The sequence below is a fragment of the Triturus cristatus genome, chromosome 5_1, assembly GCF_964204655.1.
Source record: "Triturus cristatus chromosome 5_1, aTriCri1.1, whole genome shotgun sequence".
Lineage (NCBI taxonomy): Eukaryota > Metazoa > Chordata > Amphibia > Caudata > Salamandridae > Triturus > Triturus cristatus.
The window spans coordinates 540,319,797-540,346,478 of NC_140587.1; the positions used below are offsets into that span (position 1 = coordinate 540,319,797).

General features: G+C 43.0%; 1 protein-coding gene across 1 annotated transcript in view; it reads right to left on the reverse strand.

Annotated features, from left to right (window-relative positions):
• Positions 1–376: 376 nt before the first annotated feature.
• The window catches only part of CRISPLD1 (cysteine rich secretory protein LCCL domain containing 1), a 259,845-nt gene continuing 233,539 nt past the window's right edge, over positions 377–26,682 (reverse strand). The window contains exon 15 of the mRNA XM_085605416.1: positions 377–3,375. Coding sequence (XP_085461542.1) covers positions 3,324–3,375 — 52 coding nt within the window. The 3' untranslated portion in view covers positions 377–3,323. The remainder of the gene's footprint in view (positions 3,376–26,682) is intronic.

Consider the following 26,682-nt stretch of genomic DNA (forward strand, 5'->3'; position numbering starts at 1 on the left):
TTATGGAAAATAAAGATGCCTTTCTTCACAATTCTCTGTCTATTTCGATTCTAATTTTTCGAAGAGTGTGAAAGGAATTTAAGCCATATGGATTTAACGGTTGGCAGTGTAGAAAACTGCTGTACTGTAGATTCCTGTTTAAATATCCATGTTTGGTAGAAGGTATAAAATTGGCCAAATGATTTATAAAAATACTGTAAACGTCTTTTAATCCAGAATTATGTGAGTGACTGCGTATATAACAAAGTAATTCTCTTTGGCACAGACATTTTATATCCATGTTTGCTTTGCAAGACAAAACAGGACCCTTTATCACATTTTTGGGGAACAAGCAGGAAGCAATTCATTAATAACTACGGATATGAAAGACATGACACCTCATACAAATAATTTTATTGAAAATCAATACAAAACCTGCTAACATTGTTTGTTTATTACACAAGTTGAATATTTGACAAGAAACAGGAGCAGAAAAGAATTGTATGAAAAGTTAGAAAAATTATAGAGCTTAGAAGCAAATGAGCTGATAGTAAATCCAGCAAAGAAAAGTAGCATAAAAGCAGAGACTTTTTCAGTTTTAAAATACAGTCGGCTTTTCATGGAAACAAACATAATTACCTTATCATAAGCTCATTTTACGACCTACAATGAATGTACTCAGACATACATAAGACAGTAGTGAAGCAATATGCATAACTGAATGAAGGAAACTTCATTAGACTATATACCACTACACTGTACATATATCCTGGCCTGCAGGAATTATTGCTAGGGCGGCAAATAAATGAGTTTAATAATGTTTTAATCTTAGAATGTTCTCACTAACACACACACACTTCCTGTCTTGCTCATTCTCACATCTACTTTTACTATATATGAACAGCAACTTCATAACTTAACACTTGAATCTCATGCTCTCCATCTCATCATGTAAAATGATGGTGATGTAATGATTTTATCAATTTCAATAGGTTAGCAGCATTCAATGCTCTTCTATGTAAAACACTTTGTATTTTGTACCCATTTTTGGCCCGGTGGTAGCACAATATGAGGTTGTACTCCACAATCCAGTCTTCTGCTTCATTTAAAATCTATATTATAGAGCACATCAAATAATGAAATTATTAAAGTATTTACTCGCAGAAATTGCTTCTTCTGTCCTAGTTTAGAGATTTTGCAATATTAAATTAACACATTGGTGAATATCCCCAATTTAAAAAAAGGAAGTTTCTACTAGACTCTTCATGTGAATATGGTCTCCCGAGGAGGCTAGCACAACACCAGGGTACCATGGGGGAGAACCTTCTGCAGTGGCTCCAGTGGAAGTACAGCAGTACATCAAGAGTGAGACATTCTCGGTCCCACTGGAGTACAGTGGTACCTAATGGGAGGGCCTTGCTGGGTCCTGCGGAGTACTGTGGTAATCATGACCGGAAATACTTAAAAAACAAAAACAAAAAAGATTGCCCCTTGGGAAGTGGGAGGTGGGTCCTTCTGGACATCCCTACCAGAGCCTGGGGGTCAGGGTGTGCCTACTCTTCCCCTTTATACCCTATTTAAAAACAATTTAGATCAAGGGTACAGAGTAATGTAATGTTGGCTGCTATATTTCCTTCTCAACTGTGACCAGCTTATCAGATTGTTTGGTATTGTGGGACCGGTCCTGGTCCTTTAGCAACAAAATTGTAAGAAAAAGCTCTCTCAGCCAGTCAGAGGGGCCCTGTTTTTCCATTTTTTGTAACGCAGAACACTCGCAAGACCAACTGCCCAGATATAGCTAACTTTATAACCCCTTCAAGCCAAACCCAAGCACCTCTTTAAATGCAAAGTTCTCAGAAACAGCTACACAACTTCCCACCAAATAATAAAAAGCAAGCTTTCTGAGTGAAGTTCTAACTTTTTGCCAAATTAGTTTTAATTCTGTTCAGTTGGATTTTCTGTATTGGAGAGAAAAATTTCTTATGGGAATCAACATTAGAAATCAACGTTCTGGGACCCCGCCTTTTTCTTGCCTCCTGCTTGATGGATTGGTACATAAAATGCAGGGAGGATTAGTGTTTTTTGGGGGGAAATTTTGTGCAGTGCCAGAGTAATTTCCCAAATAAAAAAAAACACTCTTCCTATGGAATCTCTGACCTAACTATAACTATACAGTGGCAACACCCACCCCCCAAAATTCACTTCCAGAGATGCTGCAGCTTCTCGGAAAAGAGGGAAATAACTGGAGGTACCATTGTTACTGTTGGACATTTTCTCATTTCCCTTCTTGTAGCTCAAGGCAGCTAAAGTATTTGTAAAAATTACTCAAAGTTGTGTGGCATGGTCATCACAACACGCGCTCATGGCAAGGATACCTTTAAAAAAGTCTTCTCTACAGGAAAAAAGATATCCAGCTGAGAAAACCTTTCCACTAGTCCTTATGAATTTTGGGTGATGCTCCATTCCTGTTACCAACCAGCAGTGTAGTTTAGTCAAGCTAGAGGCAAAAAGAAATTTCCCACCATTTTCATGATTGGAGAGGAGTTAGAGAGGAACTTGAGAATGCCACTAAAGTAAACTGTTTTTGTACCCACAAATTCTTGAGTAGTTTTTATTTCTAGACCTTCCATGGAAACCGTACCCTGGAACACCCACTCCCCATCCACTGAGTAGGAGGTACTCACACACAACATAAGTCCAAAGTGGGGTAAAGTTGTAGGAGAATTGATGAAACTTATGAGTGCAACCCAATTTTTGTAAGCACCGTTCACTCATAAGCAGAGAACTGGCACTTGCATGGCAGACCTACATTCACAAAGGGTCCTAGGAAACTCACCCACATTGTGAAATTTTACTGATAGGTGCTAAGCACCATTATCAGTTCTGAAAAAAATGCAGAACACAGCCTATTTTGCCAAGGATGCCAATCCCCCAGATGTTTTGCCCATTACCTGCACACTTGAGAGACATTGTAGCAGGAATTTTCAGTCCATCAAGAGTAGATTGTTATCATTAGCGTAAAAAATACAGTAACTTATCAAGATATAGAAAACGTTTGTACTAACTGCATATGAGTAACTGCTAAGAAAATATAGCAATATCAAACACGGGATTTCAAAAACTGATATAGTTGCCTAGAAGCATTTGAAATGAATATATATCTTGCCATTCATTTTACCACATGACCCCACTGTTATCTACATGACTTTACTGGTATTTATGTGTCTCTGAAATGTTTTGATTTCTTTTGTACAATATTGTTACAGCTTTTTACAAACTCCAGGAAGTATAATGCATTGTTGTAACTGTCTTCTTCCAAGTGCTCTGTTTATTCACAGAATAAATCAAATGACTGCAAAAACTCTGAAAGCTTTGCTCCCCGGTGGATTTTGTAAACTGCAAAAGAAAAAGATTTTCTCAGTGCAAATATGTATAGTGAGAGCATAAACTGTATCTAGTCTATTGACATAAAGTTAATAATCTTCATACAACAGTAAACCAAAAAAATACAGTTGAGTACCAAGTAATATACACTGCTGCGTGTAGCCCCCCTAAGAACAGAGACCAAGTACATGAGAGGATGTTACATTCAGGGAAAAGCAAAGCCACAGCCCCAGTGCTATTCCTGGGTGGGGTAAAAGCAGTAATAACTGAATAGTGAGGGATAAAATACCAGAAGCAAGCTGGTGGTGGAATTAACCCCACACACTCGTGGGTGGGACTTAAATACATAAATCGAGATTGTAGGCGGGGCTAAAATTTCATTTAGGTTCTACCTGTAATAACGCAGAGCCTAAACTATGGTTTCAATTGGTTTGTTTCTGGCAGACTGGAGCAGCTTCTAAGCTCTGTTCATCAAACCACTTTTAAATTTAAAACCCTAACATTCTCTATATGGCTATGACTACATGCCACATTCTAAATCTGATGTGACATCACTGCATCTTCCCCCTTTCTAACAAAGCAAGGAAGTAATCATTACTCAAACAAAACACCAACAAAATAAAATGAAACAATAAAAGAAAATAGACTAAGACTCTTTAACACTGTACAATCAGTCGTTGCGGTTTCTTGAGTTTCTTTCCCATCCTTCTTAACGAACCAATCATTCTCTTTTATATTTTGTTGTTCTTGAATTGGAGTAATACCATTTTTGAAAAGTGCTTTGTTTCTTACTATTGTTTGGTTTTCATTTTGTGCAGTGATTGCTGACCCTTTTACTTTTGTTATTTCCAATGGAGATGAATGAAATCTGCTCATAGATGTCCATACCTGGTTCTGTCTTACTAATACAAGATCGCCAACCTGAAATTTCTTGCTTGAAATGTTTCCTTTGATCTACATGTTTGCTTAATTTTTCCTTTCATAATCTCATCTCTCTTTGCAATTCGTTCCTGTTCATTAGTGGGTTTCAAAGGCACTTGCAGCAAATGTGTGTGTCTGGGTTGTCCAAATAACTACAACGGACATTTTCTAGTCAACCCATGAGATGTATTTCTGTAATCATGTATAACCTGACATATGCTTGATTTATAGGAATTTGTGACAGTTTAATATTTGTCATAGTAGCCATCAACCTTTATACTATTCCATTAGCCTGTGGCCAAAGTGGAGTAATTCTCATATGTATCACTCCTATATACTCTGGAAGTTTTCCAAATGCACTTCCATTAAAAGGAGGACCATTAACCGTCTTTAATATTTTGGGTATACCCCATGTAGAAAAATCTCATTGAGGACAGGAAGTATAATAAATGTAGACAGCACCATTTTCACAATTCGATTTCCTGAGGACTCTTTAATTAAAACAAACATATATTGCCCAGAATCTAGTGGCCCATAAAAATCCCATGGCATCTGGCAGTTTGGACATGTGTCATTAGTCAACATTTCTTTACTTTGTAGTACACAGAAAAAGATGAAAAGCTTGTACAATTTCTCCTACTTGGCTGTTGAGTCTTGGGAACCCCACTTTTTTATGTAGCAGAGTTTTTGTCGCGGTTTTGAAGAATGCCAGAAGAAATAATCATCAACTCAGTCTGTAAGTTCTTGAGAGCAAGTATATCTCTCCTATATACTTCAGGTTGAAATTCTTTCCTGACACTTACAAGTTGGCACTTGTTTAGCCTTATTATTCATTGTCGAGAGAGACGCGCGCTACCCTCCTGGCTGGTGGTTTTGCCTAACAGCGCAGTAAAATCGCAATCTGTAACTGTTTAACTATTTGAATCAATGTTTGAAACATACCTGTATTGTGGTGCTGCTTTTAATTGGTTTTTTAAAAATTGAGAACTTGCGAAATTGGGAACTTTTCTGGCTTCTCGAGCGCCACTCTTTCCTCACTTCCTTCACCCGAATGGCACTTCCGCTGCAACAAAGTGGTCTAGCGCTCAGGGATGATCAGCTGCTGCACAGCAGGGCTGATTGGTGGGGGAGGAGCCAACACGATATCTGCCACGCTGGAGCAAGCGCGCAGATGGAGAGACGCGCGCTAACCTCCTGGCTGGTGGTTGTGCCCAACAGCGCGGTAAAATCTCAATCTGTAACTTTGTAACTATTTGAATCACTGTTTGAAACATACCTGTATTGTGGTGCTGCTTTTAATTGTTTTTTTAAAATTGAGAACTTGGGAAATTGGGAACTTCTCTGGCTTCTCGAGCACCACTCTTTCCTCACTTCCTTCACCCGAATGGCACTTCCGCTGCAACAAAGCGGTCTAGCGTTCAGGGACGATCAGCTGCTGCACAGTAGGGCTGATTGGTGGGGGGGGAGGAGCCAACACGATATCTGCTATGCTGGAGCAAGCGCGCAGCGCGCACGCTACAGGCGTGCCAAAGGCGCACCCAAGGCAAGCCCGTCTGCGCCCGGCCATGACCAGGGGCCAGTACCCCTGGCCCTCACATCCACTATCTGGCAGAAGAATTCCTAGCCTTAGCCCAAGGCTCTGTTTCCCTAAACAACAATGTAGCAGATACCCTCAGAGCAGAAGACCTGCTAAGGATCTCAAATACAGTTGGAACTATAGGTACCCCACTGCATCACCCTAGACAGACCAAGCGTGCTAGTACACAGGGACTCTGGGTAGCTATCCTGAATACATGCTCCCTGCAGAGGCACAACGTGGAAGTCTTCACACTCCTCCAGGATAACTCACTAGATATCCTGGGGGTCACGGAAACCTGGCTTGAGGATTCCTCCACACCAGACATAGTAGCAGCCCTGCCTCCGGACTATGCGGCCATATGGCACAATAGACAGGGAAACACGAGAGGTTGGGGGTAGCAATTTTATACAATCGACAATTGGGGATATAAACGATAGTCTCCGAAAATATCGAGGGTGCAGATATTCTGGGAGCAAAGATCTCTCTCAAAACAACCTGTCTTGCCCTAGTTGTGGACTAGCGCCCCCCCGCACCTCCCCCAAATTCATTGAGCGATTTACCGAACTAGTGACAGACCTTCGCTCCCGATACCAATGCATCACGGTGACAGGGGATTTCAATCTTCACTGGGACTGGGTTCCCAAAGACACGTATGTAAAACAACTGGATGATGCATTGGCTGTTTGGAGTTCAACCAACTTGTTAAGGCTCCGACCCATGACAAGGGTCACACCCTGGACATAGTCTGGACCACCCATCCCTCAGCTAGATTGGTAGACATCAGCCCTTGTGCCTGATCTGATCACCTCCTGATCAGATGTGCGATTCCGCTCGAAGCCCGGTCGCCCCCCCACCCCCAGAATGGAAAGTCCTGCGCGGGTGGAAGAAAATAAAGGAATGTGAGCTTTTGGAGACCCTACTTAATTCAGCAATAGGAAGGCCAGTACCAGGTAAGCTCGACCAGGAAAGCGAATCTCTCTCACTTAGGTTGAGCAATGCCATTGATAAACACGCCCCACCACGCAGGGAAAGAGTAAGGCACAAAGGCAAAGAAGCCCCCTGGTTCAATGAGACCTTACGAGGGTTGAAACAATCATTGCGCCAATTGGAGAGAGCCTTGCGCAAAGCCTACGACCCCAGTGCTCTTTCTGAATATAAAACCATGTTTACTACCTACAAAAAAGCTATCAAAGACAGGAAGGCGGACTACTATGAATCAAGGATTCTGGCCACCGACAATAAACAGAAGGAGACTTTTCGGATTATAATGGAGATAAGACAGCCACAAGAACAGAAACTCCCAGCTCGCTCCGAAGACTGCAACAAGTTTCAGTCTTACTTCCTACAAAAAGTCACTGACCTCCTGTCGGTCATCCACCTTACCCCCGCTGTTCACATTCCCCCAGTGAATGCCCCCAAACTCCTCACCTACAACAAACCCCTCTCCACTTCTCCAAAATTAAATCACAACTCTTTGAGCCTCCTTCTGGCCCGCACTAAATCAGGGTCACCTGCTGACCCTTGTCCACCTAGAGTATTCTGCATGGCACTTCCTGAATTAGAGAGCGAGGTCCTGAACCTATTAAATCGGTCCCTCGACGCCGGTCAGTCCAGACTAACTTCAAAGAGGCAAGAGTCATACCCCTGCTGAAAAAACCTGGTGCCGATACAAAGAATTTCAAAAATGTCAGGGCTATTTCTCAGCTCCCTTTTCTGGCAAAAGTGCTGGAACAACATGTGCTGAAAACCCTTCTCTCTCTTAGAGAGCAACCACCTCTTTCATACGAAACAGGCTGGTTTCCGGGCCCACCACAGCACTGAACTGGTCATGTTGGCAGTCCTGGAAGAACTGAGATTGATGGCCGACAGAAAGAAGCCTTGCGCCCTGGTCCTCCTGGACCTGTCCGCGGCATTTGATACGGTCAATCACAACCTACTCTTGTCACGGATTAGGGAGCTAGGGGTCCAGGGGGTAGCATTTCAATGGCTGGCGTCCTTTCTGTCAGGCCGATCTCAAAGGATCCAACTTGCTGACCAGCTATCCGATGTGGGTGAGCTAACGGGCGGTGTCGCCTAGGGATCCCCACTGTCCCCCCTTCTTTTCAATGTGTACCTCCAGCCCTTGGTGACCGCATTGTCCTGTATGGAGTGCCAGATCTTCAACTACGCGGACAACACACATATCTTCATCCAGATTAACAACTCCCCTATGGCACATATTCGATTGCAGAATGTCCTAAAATTCACTGTCAACTGGATGACAGCCAAGCACCTCAAAATCAACCCCGATAAATCTGAGGTTCCGACCATCACCACGAACGCTAACCCTTGGAGTGACCTCTTTTGGTCAAAAGAACTTCGCCCTAGCCCCGAGCCCGCCCCAGCTGTAAAGAGTTTGGGTATAAAAAATAGACGCCAAACTTTCTATGTCCCACCAGGTCTCGACCGTTGTGGGGACATGCGTAGGCTTAATGAGATTGATGCGAAAACTGACACCCCCTACTCTCATTTACAGCACTCCGTATGGCAGTGTAAGCTTTAATTGTTTCCCGCCTAGACTACGGGAATTCCCTATATCTGGGCCTCCCGGAAAAACTGCTGACTAAACTCCAGGTAGTCATGAACGACGCTGCCAGACTGGTTTTCAGGCTCCCAAGCCGAGCCCACGCCACCCACCTGTTGCAGCAGCTTCACTGGCTCCCGGTTAAGCAGAGAACCAGATTCAAGGGGCTTTGCATAGCCCACAAAGCCATCTATGGTCAGGAACCAGCATATATTAAGGAATGCCTGGTAAACTACACTCCGGGACGGTCGCTCTGGTCCACTGATGCGGGCTTGCTGGCCTGCCCCCACTTCTTGACCTCTTCTATAGGGGCAGAGCCTTTTCTACTACGATCCCCCAACTCTGGAATGAACTGCTTGCTGGGCTCCGCAAAGAGCCTGATCTCCTCCCATTTAGGAACAAATTAAAAACCCTCCTTTTTACCGAAGCCTGGGGCACAATCTAGGCAGGTGCCACGGTTGGGCTCTCTCTCTAAGCGCTTAGAGACCAGTAGGTGATAATGCGCTATAGAAATCCCAATTAACATTAACATTTCACTTCTGTAAGAATGTTATCCTTGTTAGATTCATGGAAAATTCTTGCTCTGAAATTGTCTCAGGAACCACTGATTAAATTATCATGTTTAGATACTCTTCAATTTCATCAGTTTGATCTTCACTTATGTCAAATGGATGTCATGACAAATAATCAACTGGATTGTATTATGTTCAAGGCTTGTGAACAATCTTAAAATCATAGTCATTTATCTTATACCCCATCTTTCAATACGAAGAGGTATTTTTGCCTTTTGACATTTGTCAAGCTTTTACTGGCATGCAACGCTACAAAACCTGGAGTATCTTTAAAAAAGTTGTGCTGCACTACAATGGCACCTAGTCCAATAGGACTACCATCTACTATTAGTTCAGTATAGAGCTCTGGGTCCAAGTATTTCACATTTTTCACTAATGCTATATCATCCTTGATTTTTTTTTAACACATGTTCACACTTCGCATCCCAGTTGAAAGTTGTTGCTTTCTTCGTTAATTCTTGAAGAGGTGAGCTACTAGTGGCATGTTACGAAAACAATAACTAGCCATTCCCAAAAAAGAGCGTAGCTCTGTTATATGTTTTGGACTGATTGTTGATTTTAGGGATGATACTTTAGTGAGCTGTTGTTTCACCCCTTTGCTGGAGAATATGTGACAATAAAAAGTTAATTTTAGTTTGCCAATCACGCATTTATCTGGGTTTCGCATCAGTCCAGCTTTCATGAGTTCTTAACATACTTCCGTTAAACGTTTGTCATGTTCACTTTCTGTTTTTAAAAATAAGAACGTTGTCACTGTAATTCATTGAGTTTTTTGCAGGCCACTTGACATTTTCTTATGATTTCTTTAAAGATTTCTGATGGTGAACATATTCCAAAGTTATATATTTTGTAGCAGACCAGACCTAAGTGCATGGAAAACGTTATACCTTGAACATTCATCAATCTCTAATAGATGATAGCCCTTACTAAGATCCAATTTTGAAAAAACATTCTCTCCATTTTAAATTCTAATCAAGTCATTCAGATGTGGTACTGGGTGCCTTTCCCTCTTAATTGCATATTTGGTAATCTATCTACACATATTTGAATTGAAGTTGTATTTTTCTTAGGTGCCACTACTATTGGGGACACCCAAGGTGCTGGACTAGTTGCTGGCTCAATAATATCTTGCTTAAGTAATAAATGTATTTCTGCCTACACTTTGTCTTGCATATGAATTGGAATGCTCCTATGCATCTGTGCCACAGGTTTTACCCTTTCATTTATGTGTAGGGTATTTTATGCTTTAGTTTCCACAGAGCCTCAGTCAATGCAGGAAACTCTTTTAGTATATGGTGTACCTTTGCACCATTAATTTTCATAGTTAATAGACCCATTAGTTGAGTGGTTTCGTGGGGTGTTTGTGGATCTTTGGGAGAAAATAAATAGTTGCAGTGACTGGGTGATCTGTTAGATATCTTTTTTCTTCAAAATTTATTAGTTTTTTCTCCCACCATTGTTGTAGTTTTTTGTCCAAACTCAATTCGTGTAGGGGTGTTTGATTTTCCTTCAGTTTTTGAGAATATTTTTGGTCATTCAATTGTAAATGGGCTTCCTCAAGATATAGATCTTTGTCTTGGATAATGATGTTACCACCTTTGTCAGACATTTTCATCACAATTTCGTCATCTGATTTTAATGCCTTTAATGCATTGCGTTCATTTCGTGTTAGATTCTCCTTTTTCTGGCTTTTGAGTTGATAGAGGTCTTTTATGACAGCTTCGTGAAAGATTTCAATAGTATTGCCAGGCGGCAAATGTGGGTAATATTTTGATTTTGGCTTCTTCCCACTTGTTCCTTCTCCCAATTGAGAGCAGTGTGTTTCTATTTCCCCCGTTGGTACATCTACAGCTTGGTCTAATTCCATTAGTGTGACATAGGGTTTTATTCACTGTCATGTATTTGTTAGGAATAATCACTGTAAATACACGAGTCACTTTTTCTATGCACAACAACTACCAGAATGCTAAGCACTGTAAACCAGGATGTGATGTAACATCATGAATTAATTGAAATACAAGCGCTGATACGAGCACTGGTTACCCGTGAGAAAGGGAACGGCTAGGCTGCTTCGCTCCACGCCGTGAAGGGAACTGCCAACTCCCAACACTGAACTACTGTTCTCAGCAGCCCCGCAGCTGTGACGCGGCATTGCCGCGCAACATAAACCGCGCACGCACCCCGGAGCACGGGTCCCATGAACGCCGTGAGGGGAACGGTTCACCTGTTGTTTAGTTTCTGTCGCCAGACGCCGTGAGGGGAACGGCTAGGCTGCTTCGCTCCACGCCGTGAGGGGAATGGCCAACTCCCAACACTGGACTACTGTTCCCAGCAGCCCCGCAGCTGTGACGCGGCATCTCCGCGCAACATAAACCGCGCACGCACCCCGCAGCACGAGTCCTGTGAACGCCGTGAGGGAACCGGCTCAGCTGTTTAGTTGCTGTCGCCAGACGCCGTGAGGGGAACAGCTAGGCTGCTTCGCTCCACGCCCTGAGGGGAACGGCCAACTCCCAACACTGGACTACTGTTCCCTGCAGCCCTGCAGCTGTGACGCGGCATCGCTGCGCAACAAAAACTGCGCACGCACTCCGCAGCGCGGGACGCGGGCGGGCCCGTCAGCGCCCGTCAAAGACCGGACAAGACTGGGCTGGGCCACACCCCTTGACATTTAAGCAAGACTTATTGGTAATATAGTGGTAAGATTGTCCTACATATTCATGCGGGACATGATCTACTTTGAATTTTATTAATGTTGCTCAATAATTGACTGAGTGATTGTTGCTGTTTTATTCTAGCATCTTTTTAAGAGAATTACATACTGATTTATCATTGGGATGTACACATTGTATTCAGGCACAAATATTTGATTTCAGGCCACTAAAACAAATAGATTGACCGTTGTGTTAACTTTGGGTGCCACCTTGGTCATACTATTAGGAACGGCACCCTTTTGGCTTTTGGCTCTTGGCATTTGGCTATAGCTAAAGAGCTATAATAGCTATATCTGTAAATTGCGCACACTACCCTTAGGGCAATAATGGGGAAGAAGAAAGCAGCAGAACCAATGATAGGGAAAAAAAAGATAGCAAAGACGCAAAAATTGGTTAAATCTGCTGCAAATAACTGTACTATGGCTGCCATTGATGAATTGATGGAGGAAGTTGAAAACATGTTGACATGTGGCAAAGAGACTAGTACTAAGGGAAAAAATAAAATGTCATCTTACTACTGCAGAAGAGAAAAGGTAGTACCAGCAAAGCCTATTAATCCAACTGTCATAGTCCTCCAAACCCACACCAAAGCTCAACCACAATTGCTAATTACATCGCCCCTGAAGCTAAGTCTGGGTACTGACACGACATGTTCCTCTAGGCCAGACAACACTGATAAGCTAGATAGGAATCTAGGAAGCACCACCTATAGAGAGGTGATTAATGTAGAGGGTTCGAATAGATACTCACTCTTAGATGATAACCCAGGGGTTATCCATATGGACAACACGAGCAGGAAGGATGGAATTGGTCTAACAAATTTTGGTATGATTGAGGACTACAACCAGACACAGTCACATGATACCCATACCCTTGTGGTAGATCTTCACAAAAAACTCAATGCAGTTCAAGAAGAGGTCAGGACAATTAGAAGAATGCTAGAGTTTCTAACTTCTCACTTGCCAAGATACTCGGGAGGCCTAACTTCTGCATTGGAGGAGAATATTCAAATATAGAAGAAATCTCATTGTAGTAATATGGAGAATCATTTGACCAAACCATTACCTAGAGTAACCTTAAATCATCCCCCGAATCAAAATCCAATTTTGAGTAGAAATATAGCTCCAAAGCCACATTTTCCATCCTTCTCTGGAAGAAATTTGGCTAATAGATATGACCATCCTAGTATGCTTACTTCGCAACACCAGGTACAACGTACTCATGTAAGCTCAGGAACCCCACGCTCAAATGGATTATCACAAACTGCCCAGGATTCTTGGAGGGGATCCGGGGGATTAGAGCAGAAACATGGTCTAGATCGGGCACCTCACCCCTCAACTAGGGAGGACTCGGACTTTCGTAGTGTGTTCCTCACAAATGTCCCAAGATCAGACAGCCTCATGCATCAAGCAAAAATCGGTAAAATACCGAATTGCTAATAACACCCGTTAGCGAATAAAAAAAACCCATTTCCAATGCATGAACCCAAAATATGAGCCACTAACGAATCGCAAAATAAATCCGGTAAAATACCGAATCGCAAATAACCAAAAAGCAAATTTACCGAATCGCTAAATACCGAATGAGCAGATACCGAAATCACTATTAGCTCCCGGAAAGTGCCAATGGCAAATAACGAATCGCACCCCAATGCAACAAAAGTCGCAAATACCGAAAACCCCCAAAATCGCTATTTTGCTTGAGCTAAATAAGGGGAATCAGAACCTGGAGGTAAAGTTAAAAAAAAGTCATGTGAATAAAAAAAAACACTTTCAACATGTGCAACTGATTGTGCCAATCACCAAACCCTTAAATGTGGCCCAGGAGACCCTGTTGGCTACCACAAAATGGCAGCCCTCTACTTGCTTGCAAGGAGGATGCGTATCAATGCGGCAGGACAGCGCAGGAGAAGGGTCCAGGAGAGAGTTGTCAGACTGCGCATCACCTTGCTCGGGCAGAATGAGGACGAGGTGTACGAGAAGTATCGACTCAATCGTGCCATGATCATGCGCCTCATTGCAGACCTGGAACCATCACTGCAGCACCAGACACACCGGACCAATACAATCCCTGCGCACGTCGAGGTCCTATGCAGCCTGCACCTACTGGCCTCAGGGAGTTTCCAGGGGGTAATTGCGGTAGCCGGAGGCGTATCGCAAAGCGCACTCTCACGCTTCAAGAAATTCCTAGATGCCATGCTGACAATGCTACACACCCACATCAGCTTCCCCACAACCCCACAGCAGTTGGACCGCAACAAACAGGCATTCTACCAGGTGGCACAATTCCCCCATGTAATTGGATGCATCGACTGTACGCATATCCCCATATGTCCACCCGCAGCAAATGAGTACATATTCCGGAACCGCAAGTCCTACCACTCAATCAACGTGCAGGTTGTGTGCGATGCCAATCACATCATAACGGACCTAGTGGCACAATTCCCGGGGAGCACACACGACTCCTACATATTCCGCCACAGTGGAATCCACAGGCGTCTAATCAATGGAGAATTTGGAGAGGGACTCCTGCTTGGTACGTACAAATTACGCTTCCCCACACCAACACCACACATGTACGGACATCACCAATGCTAAGTCTTTGCTTCTATCTTCTAGGTGACAGTGCTTACGCCCTGCGTGAATATATACTCACCCCATACATCAATCCAGCAACCCCACAGGAACAACGCCACAACGCAGCACACATAAGCACTAGGAATGTCATAGAGAGGACATTTGGGAATCTGAAGAGTCGCTTTAGAATCCTACATAAGACTGGCGGCGCCTTGCTATACAAACCTGAAACCTGCTGCCGGATTATTGCTGTATGTGCAATGCTGCACAACATTGCGACCAGAAGGGGGATACCCATAGAGGTTGACAGGAATGACCACCACCGGGATGACCAACCACCCGCCCAACAAAGACAGGCACACGTCCCTAACACAGCTGAGGGCCACAGGAGGCGGACATACATCATGCAACATCATTTCTGAATCAGGTGAGAATGAAACATTACAAGTTTGTTTGGGGTGCAACTGTTTAATGCACAGTAGCACTGCGGTATGTGCAACAAAACAAGCAATGGAAATAATGCTCCACAGGAAAAAAGTAAAATCAAATGTGCGTTAAAGTCACGCCTGTGCAGACTCAGAAAAGGGAGGTCTATGGTTGCCCCACCATGGTCCGGCATGTCTGTGTATCTGTCTAGTGGCGCTTGCCACGTACCCCAAGCCTCCGCTCAGGTGTCTCCAATGCCTCACCACGGCCTGTCCCCGTGGAGGCCCGCTAACTGCGGCGCCTGGTGCTGGCCTCTGGCAGTGACACGCTGCTGACACTGGAGGCAGCCTCACTGGCGTCATCCCCTCCCAAAGCAGCAGCACTGCATGTGCTGCTCTGTAGGTGTTCAACAGCAGTGGTCATCTACCCTAGTGCCTTGGCAACATCCCCGCAGAAGTGCCCAAGGTCCACCTGCAAGGACACAGAGCAGCGTGCCAACACTGCGGTACTGTTGCTGTGACGTGTGATCGCCTTTGTGGCGGCGGCGGAACGCACCAATTGCTGTCGGTGCCTCCTCTTCTCGCACTCATGGCCCTCCCTCATGGCACGGGTGAGCTCATGGATGTCTTCCCTGAGGTGAGCATTGCCCTCTGCCACCACAGTGGTCATGTCCCTAACCGCCGTGCTCATGTCCGTAACCGCCGCAGTCATGGCACGCATTTCTCTAGCAAGGCGCACGATATTGCAGCTAATGTTTGCCATGTGTCGTCCCTGCAGGCGCTGTACACGCAGCATCCTCTCATCGATGGCAGAAGTGTGTGGGAGATCCTGGTCGCCTGAGGAGACGGAACTTGGCCGAGCCCTGCGCCGCTGTGTGAGTCTTGCGTGTCCAGGTGGTGCATCAGGTGGTGTGATGGTGCGCAGACTGTGTCCCAATTGTGTGGAGGGTGTTTCCATCACCTGCAAGGGCGCAACTTGGGACCTGCGCCTCTGCGCTTTTGTGGCTGTTGTAGCTGCAGCGGGTGTGGCTGGTGCTGGTGCTGGTGGTGCTGGTGCTGGTGCCTGTGCTGGTGGTGGTGGTGCTGGTGGGTTGGCAGGTGGAGGTGATGTATGCGCATCCTGCGCTGTCTCCAGGTCGGAACCCACAGGTGTCTCGGATATTATCAGCCGCCCGCTGTCGTCCGAATCCCCAGGAGATGCATCTGTGTGTGAAACAGTGCATGGTTAGTGGGATAGTTACACCTACGTAGTGTTGTACACATACATGTCCCTCTGTGATCCACTAAATAAACAGTCTCTATCCATGTTCAACTGATGTGGTGAATGGTCATTGCATTTACGCCTGTACATGCACACTGGGCTGACTAGACTACAACTCCCATGATGCACTAGTGTTAGGAGTAAAGCTGTGTGTGCCAAAGCTGCATACACACTCAGATCCTGCTGGGGGCATGGAAATGGATTTACGCTATGCTGGGTATGGGCACAGGCATGCATCTTACCTTGGGCACTTGTGGCTGCGCCGGACGTGTCCATCTGGGTCACTCCCACGATGGCTTCCCGCTCGATTGTTCCTTCCACCAGCTCCTCCAGAGCAGAGTTTGCTTGGACCGTGGAAGGGCCGCCTCTCTGAAATCCTCGCCTTTGCACGCTTCCGCAGGTCGTACCACCTTTTCTTGAGGTCGTCGATGCTGCGGGGCGTCACACCTACAGCATTCACCCTCTCCCGGATGCGCAGCCAAATGCGGCGCTTCTCTTGCTCAGGCACCTTGAGGGACAGCTTACTGAAGAGGCGATCGTGCTTGCTGCTGACTCCCTCTATCAGGTGCTCCAGCTCCCTGTCGGAGAACTTGCGCTTGCGCTTGCGTGCAGCCTCAGCGCTGGATGGTGCTTCCTTCTCCATCAGGTATTTGTTTTGAGGATGGCTCAGTTGTTGTGGCTTCACTCTGCACAGACAGTCTTCAGACACACCTCATGTTTGCTCCTCTGTCGAGGCAATGTGGGTGGGGCTGCAGTATTTCCTGGTTGGTGATGTCATCTGCACGTTCCCGGTGCGACGCGGTCAATTGCGATTTCGCTATTACCGAATTCGCTATTAGCTAATTCGGTATTACCGAACTCGCTATTAGCTATTCGGAGTTTGCATGCCCCGCTATTGATTAATCGGTAAAAATAGCGATTTTTAAGGAATCGCTAGAATTTACCGAATCTGTTGATGCATGCCCAAAAGCGATTCCTTAATAACGATTCCTTATTTCTCGCTATTAAGGAATCGCTTTTGGTTTGCTTGATGCATGTGCCCCAAAGTTGGGTAGCAGGGATGTTAAGGATTCCCTTGTAAACAAAGTCATACATTGGATTAGAAAGGAACGGCAGTGCCTCTCCATAATAAGATCTGATATAAAAAATGTGGAACGGATTCAGCAAAATGAGGGAGACCTAGATGATATAAGGTTAACATTCTATTCTAAAATCATTGCTGAGAATCTAATAACTATGAATTTAAGATCTCACTCTCTTTTCAATTCTAAAATCGGCATTAGGCAAAAAAGAACTTGTATATATAGAAAGGATACTGAGTCATACATCTGTGGGGGGCAAAGGAATCTTGAAGCTATAGATTGACTGAATCAAGTGTGGAACCAGCATCCCCCTGGGGGAGGGGGGCATTTTCTGTAGCGTCTGAGGCCCGAAGTGTAACTGTCGCCCAATTTGATGTGGATATACCTCATGAGATATTATGCTCTGAGGAAAGAGAAAGAACCAATATTGTGGAGCCTGGAGGTTCTAAACGCACTAATGGTGATAGTTTCCTTACTAACCAATTAACACACATAATATCAGGCTGCAATGGCCCCACTATTAAACTTATTTGCCCAACCCTAAATTGTGTGAAGATGGTGTCTTGGAACATAGCTGGTCTTATAAAAAATTCCAGGAACCAGATTGGCAGGAGTACATTGATACATTCGACCTCTGCCTCTTTCAAGAAACGTGGGCTAGGGAACCTCTACACAAAATGGGTTATAGAACATTTAGCATAGAGGCTCAACAACCAACTAGAGGAAGACCATCAGGAGGACTCCTAGTCTGGGTAAGGAACAATATAAATGCCTCCATAGGAATTATACCTATTGATACAGAGGATATCCTGGGCTTAAGTTTTAAATTCACAAACAAACCATGGTTATACTTACTCAATATATATATAAGACCAAGAGAAAGCTCAAAAGAATCAATAACATTACAGTATTTGGAAGAAGCCCTAGACTCCATATCGCCCAATGGGCCTACCATAATTGGTGGTGATTTTAATTGTTGTTATGAACCGTTGTCAGGTTTAAATGAAATCTTTGAGGAGAAAGAAGACATAGCTTTGGGTATTCCATCTTTAAGGACAGAAAAAGCTCTGAGATGCTCTGTCTCTGCACTACAATTACTCAATTTCACTGCAGAGAAACGATTAAGGTCATGTAATGGTAGAACTCCGTCTGATCTTGGATGTTCTAATACCTTTTCGACAGGCCTTTCCTCATCCCGGATCGACTATATCATGATAAGTGCTGCTCACTGGGCCTATGTGAAAGATTTTAAAGTTGATGAGAGAAGAGAAAGTGACCACTTCCCTCTGTGGTTAGATCTCACACAGGAATATTTTCAAATCCACCCATTGATTAATTCTGGATCAGGGATAGAAGTTATACAGCCTACAGTGAGCAACAATAGGAGGGCAGTAAAATGGCCTTACATATTGGGGAAGATAGAACCACTCACCTGTATCTACAACATTTTTAGTGACCTGGTATCGTCCTATTTAAATGAATGCCCTGTGATTACACCCATAACACAGATCCACCTAAAATTGGTAGAAAATAGAACACCACATTTAACTAAATCGGTGACTGCAAAGCCAAAACACAATAATAAGAAAAAGTTAACTAACCCCGATTTAATAAAGACTGTGCTGCAATGAAACAATGCCTAATGAAGGCTTTGCATGTTAAGGATATAATTGTTATCAGGGAAGCAAGGAAAACATACAATAAAGTTTTGAATGCAGCTCGTAGAAATTGGGAAGATGCAAGCTGGGAAGAATTGATAATAGCATCAAAAACGGGTGACCAACTTTCATTTTGGCGGATTATTGCAAATGGCAGTAAATTAAGCAATCCAGCCCAAAATTACAATTTGGATCCTGGCACATGGCATAGGCACTTTGCTTATCTATATGCTCCCCTGGCTCCAATGATGAGAGACCACCATTGCAGTAATGAAGATCTTATGTCATCAGATGAGATTGTTCAGTTACTTTTTAGCATAGAAGATACCAGCTTGGCCTTGGCTGCTATCAAGCCATCAAAAGCACCTGGCCCTGACAAGATACCGGGCGATCTTTTAAACATGCACCGGAGGTGTGGGCTCCATATATTAACTTGCTATGCAATGCAATTGCCAGAGGGCAGCCCATACCCGAATCTTGGAAGGGACGGAGATTGTCCCTATATATAAAAAGGGTAGTAGGGACGATCCCGCTAACTATAGACCCATTAGCTTGATAGATATATTGCAAAAGGTCTATGCTAAATAGATTCTAGATAGGCTGAATGATTGGATGACTATAAATGATGTACTCTCTCCATGCCAAGCAGGTTTTAGAAGACGGACAAGTACCATAGACCAGGTGTTTAGATTGGTAACTATAGCCTGGAAATACACAAAGCTAAGATCTGGCCATTTATATGTGGCCTTTATTGATTTAAAGGCTGCATTTGATTAAATTGCTAGAGATCTTTTATGGCTAAATCTACTACAGCAGGTGGTACCTAAAAACATCCTAGTGCAGCTGGTCAGGCTCCATGAGAATAACTTTGCAAGAGTGCATTGGGGCCAAGGGGGAGAACTCACTGAAGAGATACCAGTCAATAGAGGTGTGCGCCAGGGCTGCGTCCTGGCGCCAACCCTTTTTCTTTTATATGTTAATGATATGGTTGAGTTCTTGCAAAAATCCAATCATGATTCCCTGAAATTGGGTGGGAATCATGTTTGTGCATTAGCCTTTGCCGATGATACAATACTGCTGTCGCAAACGCCAAAGGGTTTGCAATGTCTTCTAAACTCACTCCACGAATATTGCAAATTAAAAGGCCTGGAAATTAATCCGGCAAAAACTAAATATATGTCGATAAGGCCCCATAAGTGTTTTAAGAACGACATAAAGTTGGATGGAGCGAGTTTAGAGCGTGTCTCTAATTTTATATATCTTGGAGTGTCTATTGATTCCAAACTTTCCTGGAATCCACAGATAATGAAATCAATATCAGTTTTAATACAAAATTCTGCGCCAGTTGTAAAGAAACTCTTTGCAACCACGACAAAGGCCATCACTCCAGCCCTAGAAGTTTACAAGTCCAGGGCCCAATCTGCTGCCCTATACGGCTCAGAGCTGTGGGGGGGGGGGTTCTCTTTTGAATTTAATCACCTGGGAAAACAAGATATTGAGAAAGCTAGTTGCTCTCCCCCAAAATACACCTGTGATCCCCCTAATGCTTGATATGGGCATAAAACGAATTGGTCAAAGGGCTGTTTGGATGACCTTGTCATACTGGATAAGAATATGGACCACAGAGGAACTTCACATCTATAGACAAGCATTGAGTGAACTATTGGCCCTTGACATACATGTTACTTTCCCGTGGTTGATCCACATCCGTAAATGGCTATTGAATCTGGGCTTGAGCAGGTTTTGGGAATACCCGAACCTGCTGACCCCCGACTCAAAACAGGAAATCAAGACCATTTACTGGAATTTTATCAGGCACAATGTCACTTTAAACTGTGGAGTTGGCACACTCACTACTCAATTTTTGATGTTTAAAATAATCCCCTATTTCGAACAATTCTTAGATGAGATTAAACCCCTACTTGCTAAGGTACTGTATCTACAATTTAGGTACGGCACTCTTCAGATCAAGTCTTTTACTTCCAAGTAGGGGACAGATCAGAAAGGGGAAAATGATTGTAGGTGTACCCAGTGCCATACAGGAAGTAAAGAGGATATTGCGCATGTTTTATTTTTCTGCCCTGCATATCATAGAAACAAATGGATAAAACATTTGGGGAGGAAATTATGTATCAGGGAATTTAATGAAATGTTGCGCATTTTAAAAACCGACACTTCAAAACTTATTGTATTTGGAATTAGTAGATTTTTATTGGCTGTAAATTTTACAAGGGTGAAGAAAGGGCTCAAATTTTAACCCTATGAATTTTATAATATGTTTGAACTATTTGAGATCTACATGGAAATTGAAAACGTTGAACTGTTGATAGTTGATGATTGTATAGAACTACATTTTAGAAGAATTATGAATATACAATGCCATGTAAATGGTATAATTTCCTACATCTTGCACTTTGCACCTCGCACTTTATGGAAATAATTAGATTCTGGCTACTGGTAAAACCTAGCTCTGAAGTGCTACGGAGTAACCCATGTTAAAGTATCACTAATGAAAGTATTTGCGCACTATACACTTTGAATTTTATTGAAATAATTATGTTGCTGCTATTGATAGAACCAAGTGTTATCCACTGTATTGTAAATTATTAATGGGTGGACTAAAGTCTTGCACATGTATATATATTTCGCATTTTTATGTTTTTGTATTTATGCTTTTATGATTCTGTGAATTGAATAAAGATGCTCTATATATATTCACTGAAAAAACCATAGGTTTCAGGGTCGTTATAGTTAGTTGCACATTTCACTTGTACAAAACCATAGAAATTCATCTGTTATAGTTAGTTGAGCTAACTATAACTCCCGCCCCCGCAATGCACTGCATTCATGACATGAACAGTGACATCACTGATGACATCACTGATGGCATCTCAAATGACATCACTGATGACATCATCCACGTGAAAATCTGATGCAACTACTCATACCTTAATAAAACCTTTGATACACCGACTCTAAAATACAGACTACCATTTTCACAACAATGGAGACACCAATACCAGTTACTATGTACACACACACTGATTCCTAGGTCTACACACACATCCACTCATTCATCCATTCAGTCACTCATACATGCAGGTACTCATCAATACAACACTATTATAGGTACTCATACACCTATACAAACTCACACACCGCCACTCATCCAGTTACTCACATATCTAGTCAGTCATGCAAAGAATCGATCACACTTCTATTTAGTCAGCTATACAGTTTTACACACACAACCTCACTTATTCATAGTGGTACTAATATATACTTACTCTCTTATACAATCACTGATACAAGTATACACTCATACATACATCAATCTCACAATCGCTGACTCTCACGTGTAGTCATTTATATACTCCAACTCTCTCATGCACTGTGTTTTACATATGTAGTTACTTGGACATGTAGCACTGAGATATCCATTCACTCACCAACACACCCATACACACACTCACCCACCCATACAGCTGTTTCCACATGCAGTCTTGAACCCATACACCCAGTGAATAAAGAACTCGTACACCTATGCACAAAGTCACACACCTCCCACCCACCCACTGAAACACTCAGGCACCCAAACAAATACTCAGGCAACCAATCAATAATCCATAAAGACACTCATGTAGCTACTCCTCAACCAACGCATCAGCTTACAAAGCAATAGACAGACTGATACAGACATTCACACAGTTTAGTCACTAACCCATGAAATTCAGTAAGATACATTTAATCACTCACTTATAGTCAGTAACCCACCTACAAAATCCTCCATCCACACACTTATACACCCACTTATTCTTCAATATACCTTGGCCAATATATTTATAAAACATATTTAAACTTTACAGAAACACACAGTCACTGGATGATGTCATCAGTGATGTCACTGACTATGTCATGAATGATGTAAATGTGACGTCATCAGCAGTGCATTGCGGGGGCGTGAGTTATAGTTAGCTCAACTAACTATAACTGCTGAATTTCCATGGTTTTGTACGAGTGAAATGTGCAACTAACTATAAGGACCCTGAAACCTATGTTTTTTTCAGTGAAAAAAAATATATATATATATATATCTTTTTTTTCCACTGAAAAACCATAGGTTTCAGGGACGTTATAGTTAGTTGGACATTTGACTCATACAACCATAGAAATTCGCCTGTTATAGTTAGTTGAGCTAACTATAACTCGCGCGCCCGCAATGCACTGGTGATGACATCACATATTACATCACTCATGACATGGTCAGTGACATCACTCATGACATCTCAAATGACATCACTGATGACATCATCCAGTGAATGTGTGTTTCTGTAAAGTTTAAATATTTTTCATATATATCTATGCCAAGGTGTATTGAAGAAAGAGTGATTTTAAAAGTCCCTGAATGGATTATTTAGTAGGTGTGTGACTGACTGTATAAGTGAGTGATTGAACATGTGTTACTGAATGTATGGGTTAGTGACTAAACTGTGTGAAAGTCTGAATTAGTGTCTAAGTTGGTGTATAAGCAGCTCCATGGGTTTCTGAGTAGCTACATGAGTGTCTATATGGGTTATTGATTTGTTCTCTGAGTATCTGTATGGGTGCCTGAGTGTCTGTATGGGTGGGTGCAGGGGGTGTGTGACTGTGCATACATGAGTGAGTGATTCACTGGTTGTATGGATTAAAAACTGCATCTGGGAAGGGCTGTATGGGTGAGTTAGTGAGTGTATGGGTGAGTTGGTGAGTGAATGAATGTCTCACTGGTATATGTGTGACAAACTACATGTGTTTTAAGGAAGTATATGTGAATGTTGGAGTTTATAAATGACTATACGTGAGAGTAAGTTATTTTAAGAGTGGGTGTATAAAAGAGTATCTGCTTCTATCAGTGATTGTATAAGACAGTAAGTATGTGTTAGTATCAACATAAATAAGTGATGTGGTGTGTGTATAAATAACACAGTTGGTGTGCATAACTGTATACATGAGTAAATGCCTATGTGATTGATTCTTTGCATGACTGACTAGGTGTGTGAGTAACGGTATGGATGAGTGGCGGACTGTGACTGTATGTATAGGTGTATGAGTGCATATTTTAGTACTGTATTGATGAGTAACTACATGTATAAGTGAGTGGATGTGAGTGAAGACCTAGGAAATAGTGGGTGGTATGTAGTATCTGGCATTGTTGTGTGTATGGTTTCAAAAATAGTAGTCTGTATTTCACAGTGCGTGTATCAAAGTTTATATTAGGCCATCAGTATGTGCATCAGATTATCACGTGGATGATGTCATCAGTGATGTCATTTGAGATGTCATCAGTGATGCCATCAGTGATGTCACTGACCATGTCATGAGTGATGTAATATGTGACGTCATCACCAGTGCATTGTGGGCGCGCAAGTTATAGTTAGCTCAACTAACTATAACAGGTGAATTTCTCTGGTGTTACATGAGCCAAATGTCCAACTAACTATAACGTCCCTGAAACCTATGGTTTTTTCAGTGAATTTCCAAGGTTTTTTAAATGTTAATTCCTAACTATAACGTCTGTAAAACCTATGGTTTTTCAGTGAATTTCAAAGGTTTTTTAAATAATAATGTCATATTTTAATATTTATAAAACCTATATTTTTTCTATTTTTTTGTAATATTTTGCAACTCTATTATCCTTTTTTTTTATTTGAAAAATTATGTAATTTTTTATATCTTCCCCAAAAAGTAAGTATATATATATATATAAAGTCCAACACTCATTCACTCCTTGGAATGAGCCCGACACATGCAGGGATTAAAACAATTTGGATTTTATTCAGCGAATCACTTACAGCGTGTAGGGATCAGAGTTCAAGAAACGCTGTGGCAGACGCGTTTCAGCCGTAAGGCTTTCCTCAGTGCCTGGTTTCAAACAGTTCGTTACAACTGTGGCAGGTTTAAATCTCCTGGTGTTACTGAAGCCACTCCCACAAGCTGGATGTTTCAGCTCCTCCTCTGCATACTGTGATACACCTCGCGCTGGGCTTGGACCCGCTGCATGCTGGTCGATGAAGTTCGGCGTGGTGACCACTTCAGTAAGTGGTTACAACCAGACTCCCAGTGGTGTCCCTCGTTGGCATCCGGACCTCATTCACCAAACTGTGGATCCAAGTAAAATGAAAGGTTTCAGGCTGAGACCAATTGTATCCCCCACACTACCACGGTGTTTATATTGACTGCACGGGGAGAGAGGCTGCAGTGTTTACTGCGGGGGATACAATTGGTCTCAGCCTGAAACCTTTCATTTTCCTTGGATCCGCAGTTTGGTGAATGAGGTCCGGATGCCAACGAGGGACACCACTGGGAGTCTGGTTGTAACCACTTACTGAAGTGGTCACCACGCCGAACTTCATCGACCAGCATGCAGCGGGTCCAAGCCCAGCGCGAGGTGTATCACAGTATGCAGAGGAGGAGCTGAAACATCCAGCTTGTGGGAGTGGCTTCAGTAACACCAGGAGATTTAAACCTGCCACAGTTGTAACGAACTGTTTGAAACCAGGCACTGAGGAAAGCCTTACGGCTGAAACGCGTCTGCCACAGCGTTTCTTGAACTCTGATCCCTACACGCTGTAAGTGATTCGCTGAATAAAATCCAAATTGTTTTAATCCCTGCATGTGTCGGGCTCATTCCAAGGAGTGAATGAGTGTTGGACTTTATGTTTAAACCAGTAAGCAGGCACTGGTAACCGGCACGCCCTTTCGGTCAGGTGTGACACGTAAGCCAGCACCTTTTGGACTATATATATATATATATATATATATATATATTTTTTTTTTTAGAAAACTAGACTCCCGTACCGGTAGTGTACCAAACTCCAACACCACGCAAATCCTATCCGTGATATTGAGAAAGTCGTTAAGGATGCGCATTTCGTATCCGACAGCTTCGTAGCACTGTGTCCCGCCTAACATCATTTACATATAAGGTCGTGCCAGCTCCCAGTTTGGTATGCGACGGCTGCGCGGTACCAATACGCGCGTTACATCATCTACGTATAGGGTCGCGCCTGGCTGCGCATTCCGTATGTGACGAGTGTGCGCTGCCAGGACCTGTGTTACGTCATAGAAGTATGGTATCGCGGCGGGTACGCCATTCCCTCATTTATTTTTTTATGTCTCAAAACTATATCTAAATAAGTTGAAAGTGTATATGAGAGCAAGCAATAATCTAAAATATTTTACACATTTATATATTTCTAACTGTAATAAACCTATATTATGGTAAATATATTTTCTCAAAATCGCGTCGGGTGCGGCCTCCTTGCGCGCTTGGTGTGGGCTTCCCATGTGACCTTTAAAAAAAGCTTTTGATTGGTTCATAACTTTTCCCATTGTAACAGTTGGAGGACCCCACCCATTTTAGTCATTCTCTCTACACCGTTTGATGAGACACCTCTTCTGCTTAGAGCTTTTTTGAAATCTTTTTTTGCTGTGTACACATCTTATAGTACACACAACATGCAACGATCATCTTGATCAATAATCATGTTCTGTAAAGTAACCTTCCACGTGTGATACCCATGCATCTGAAATGTTACATCAAAAAACAAATATGTGTTACACGATGCCCCTGGTGTGTGTGTGCGCACATTATTGTGCTGCTTTTCGGCCTGGCTATTGGTGGCTCGAAGGGGTATCATCAGCCACAAGCAGAGTGCACATCCTAGATCACATGTGACAAACAGTAAAGAGTAATGTGTAGATTTGTGTTGCAGTAGGCTCTGTTGTCAGGCTTTACCAGTATAGTAGTGTGTCATATGTGAGACTTTCAGATTCACGTTTGACATGCATTGCTTAACTGTAATGAGCATTATCACGGTGTATGACGTAGCCTCACTGCTGATCCTTCCTCAATCCGAGCACATTCACATGCGTGCACTTCGCGATAGCAACACTTTCAATAATACCGCACACCATTGACATGCGTGTCTG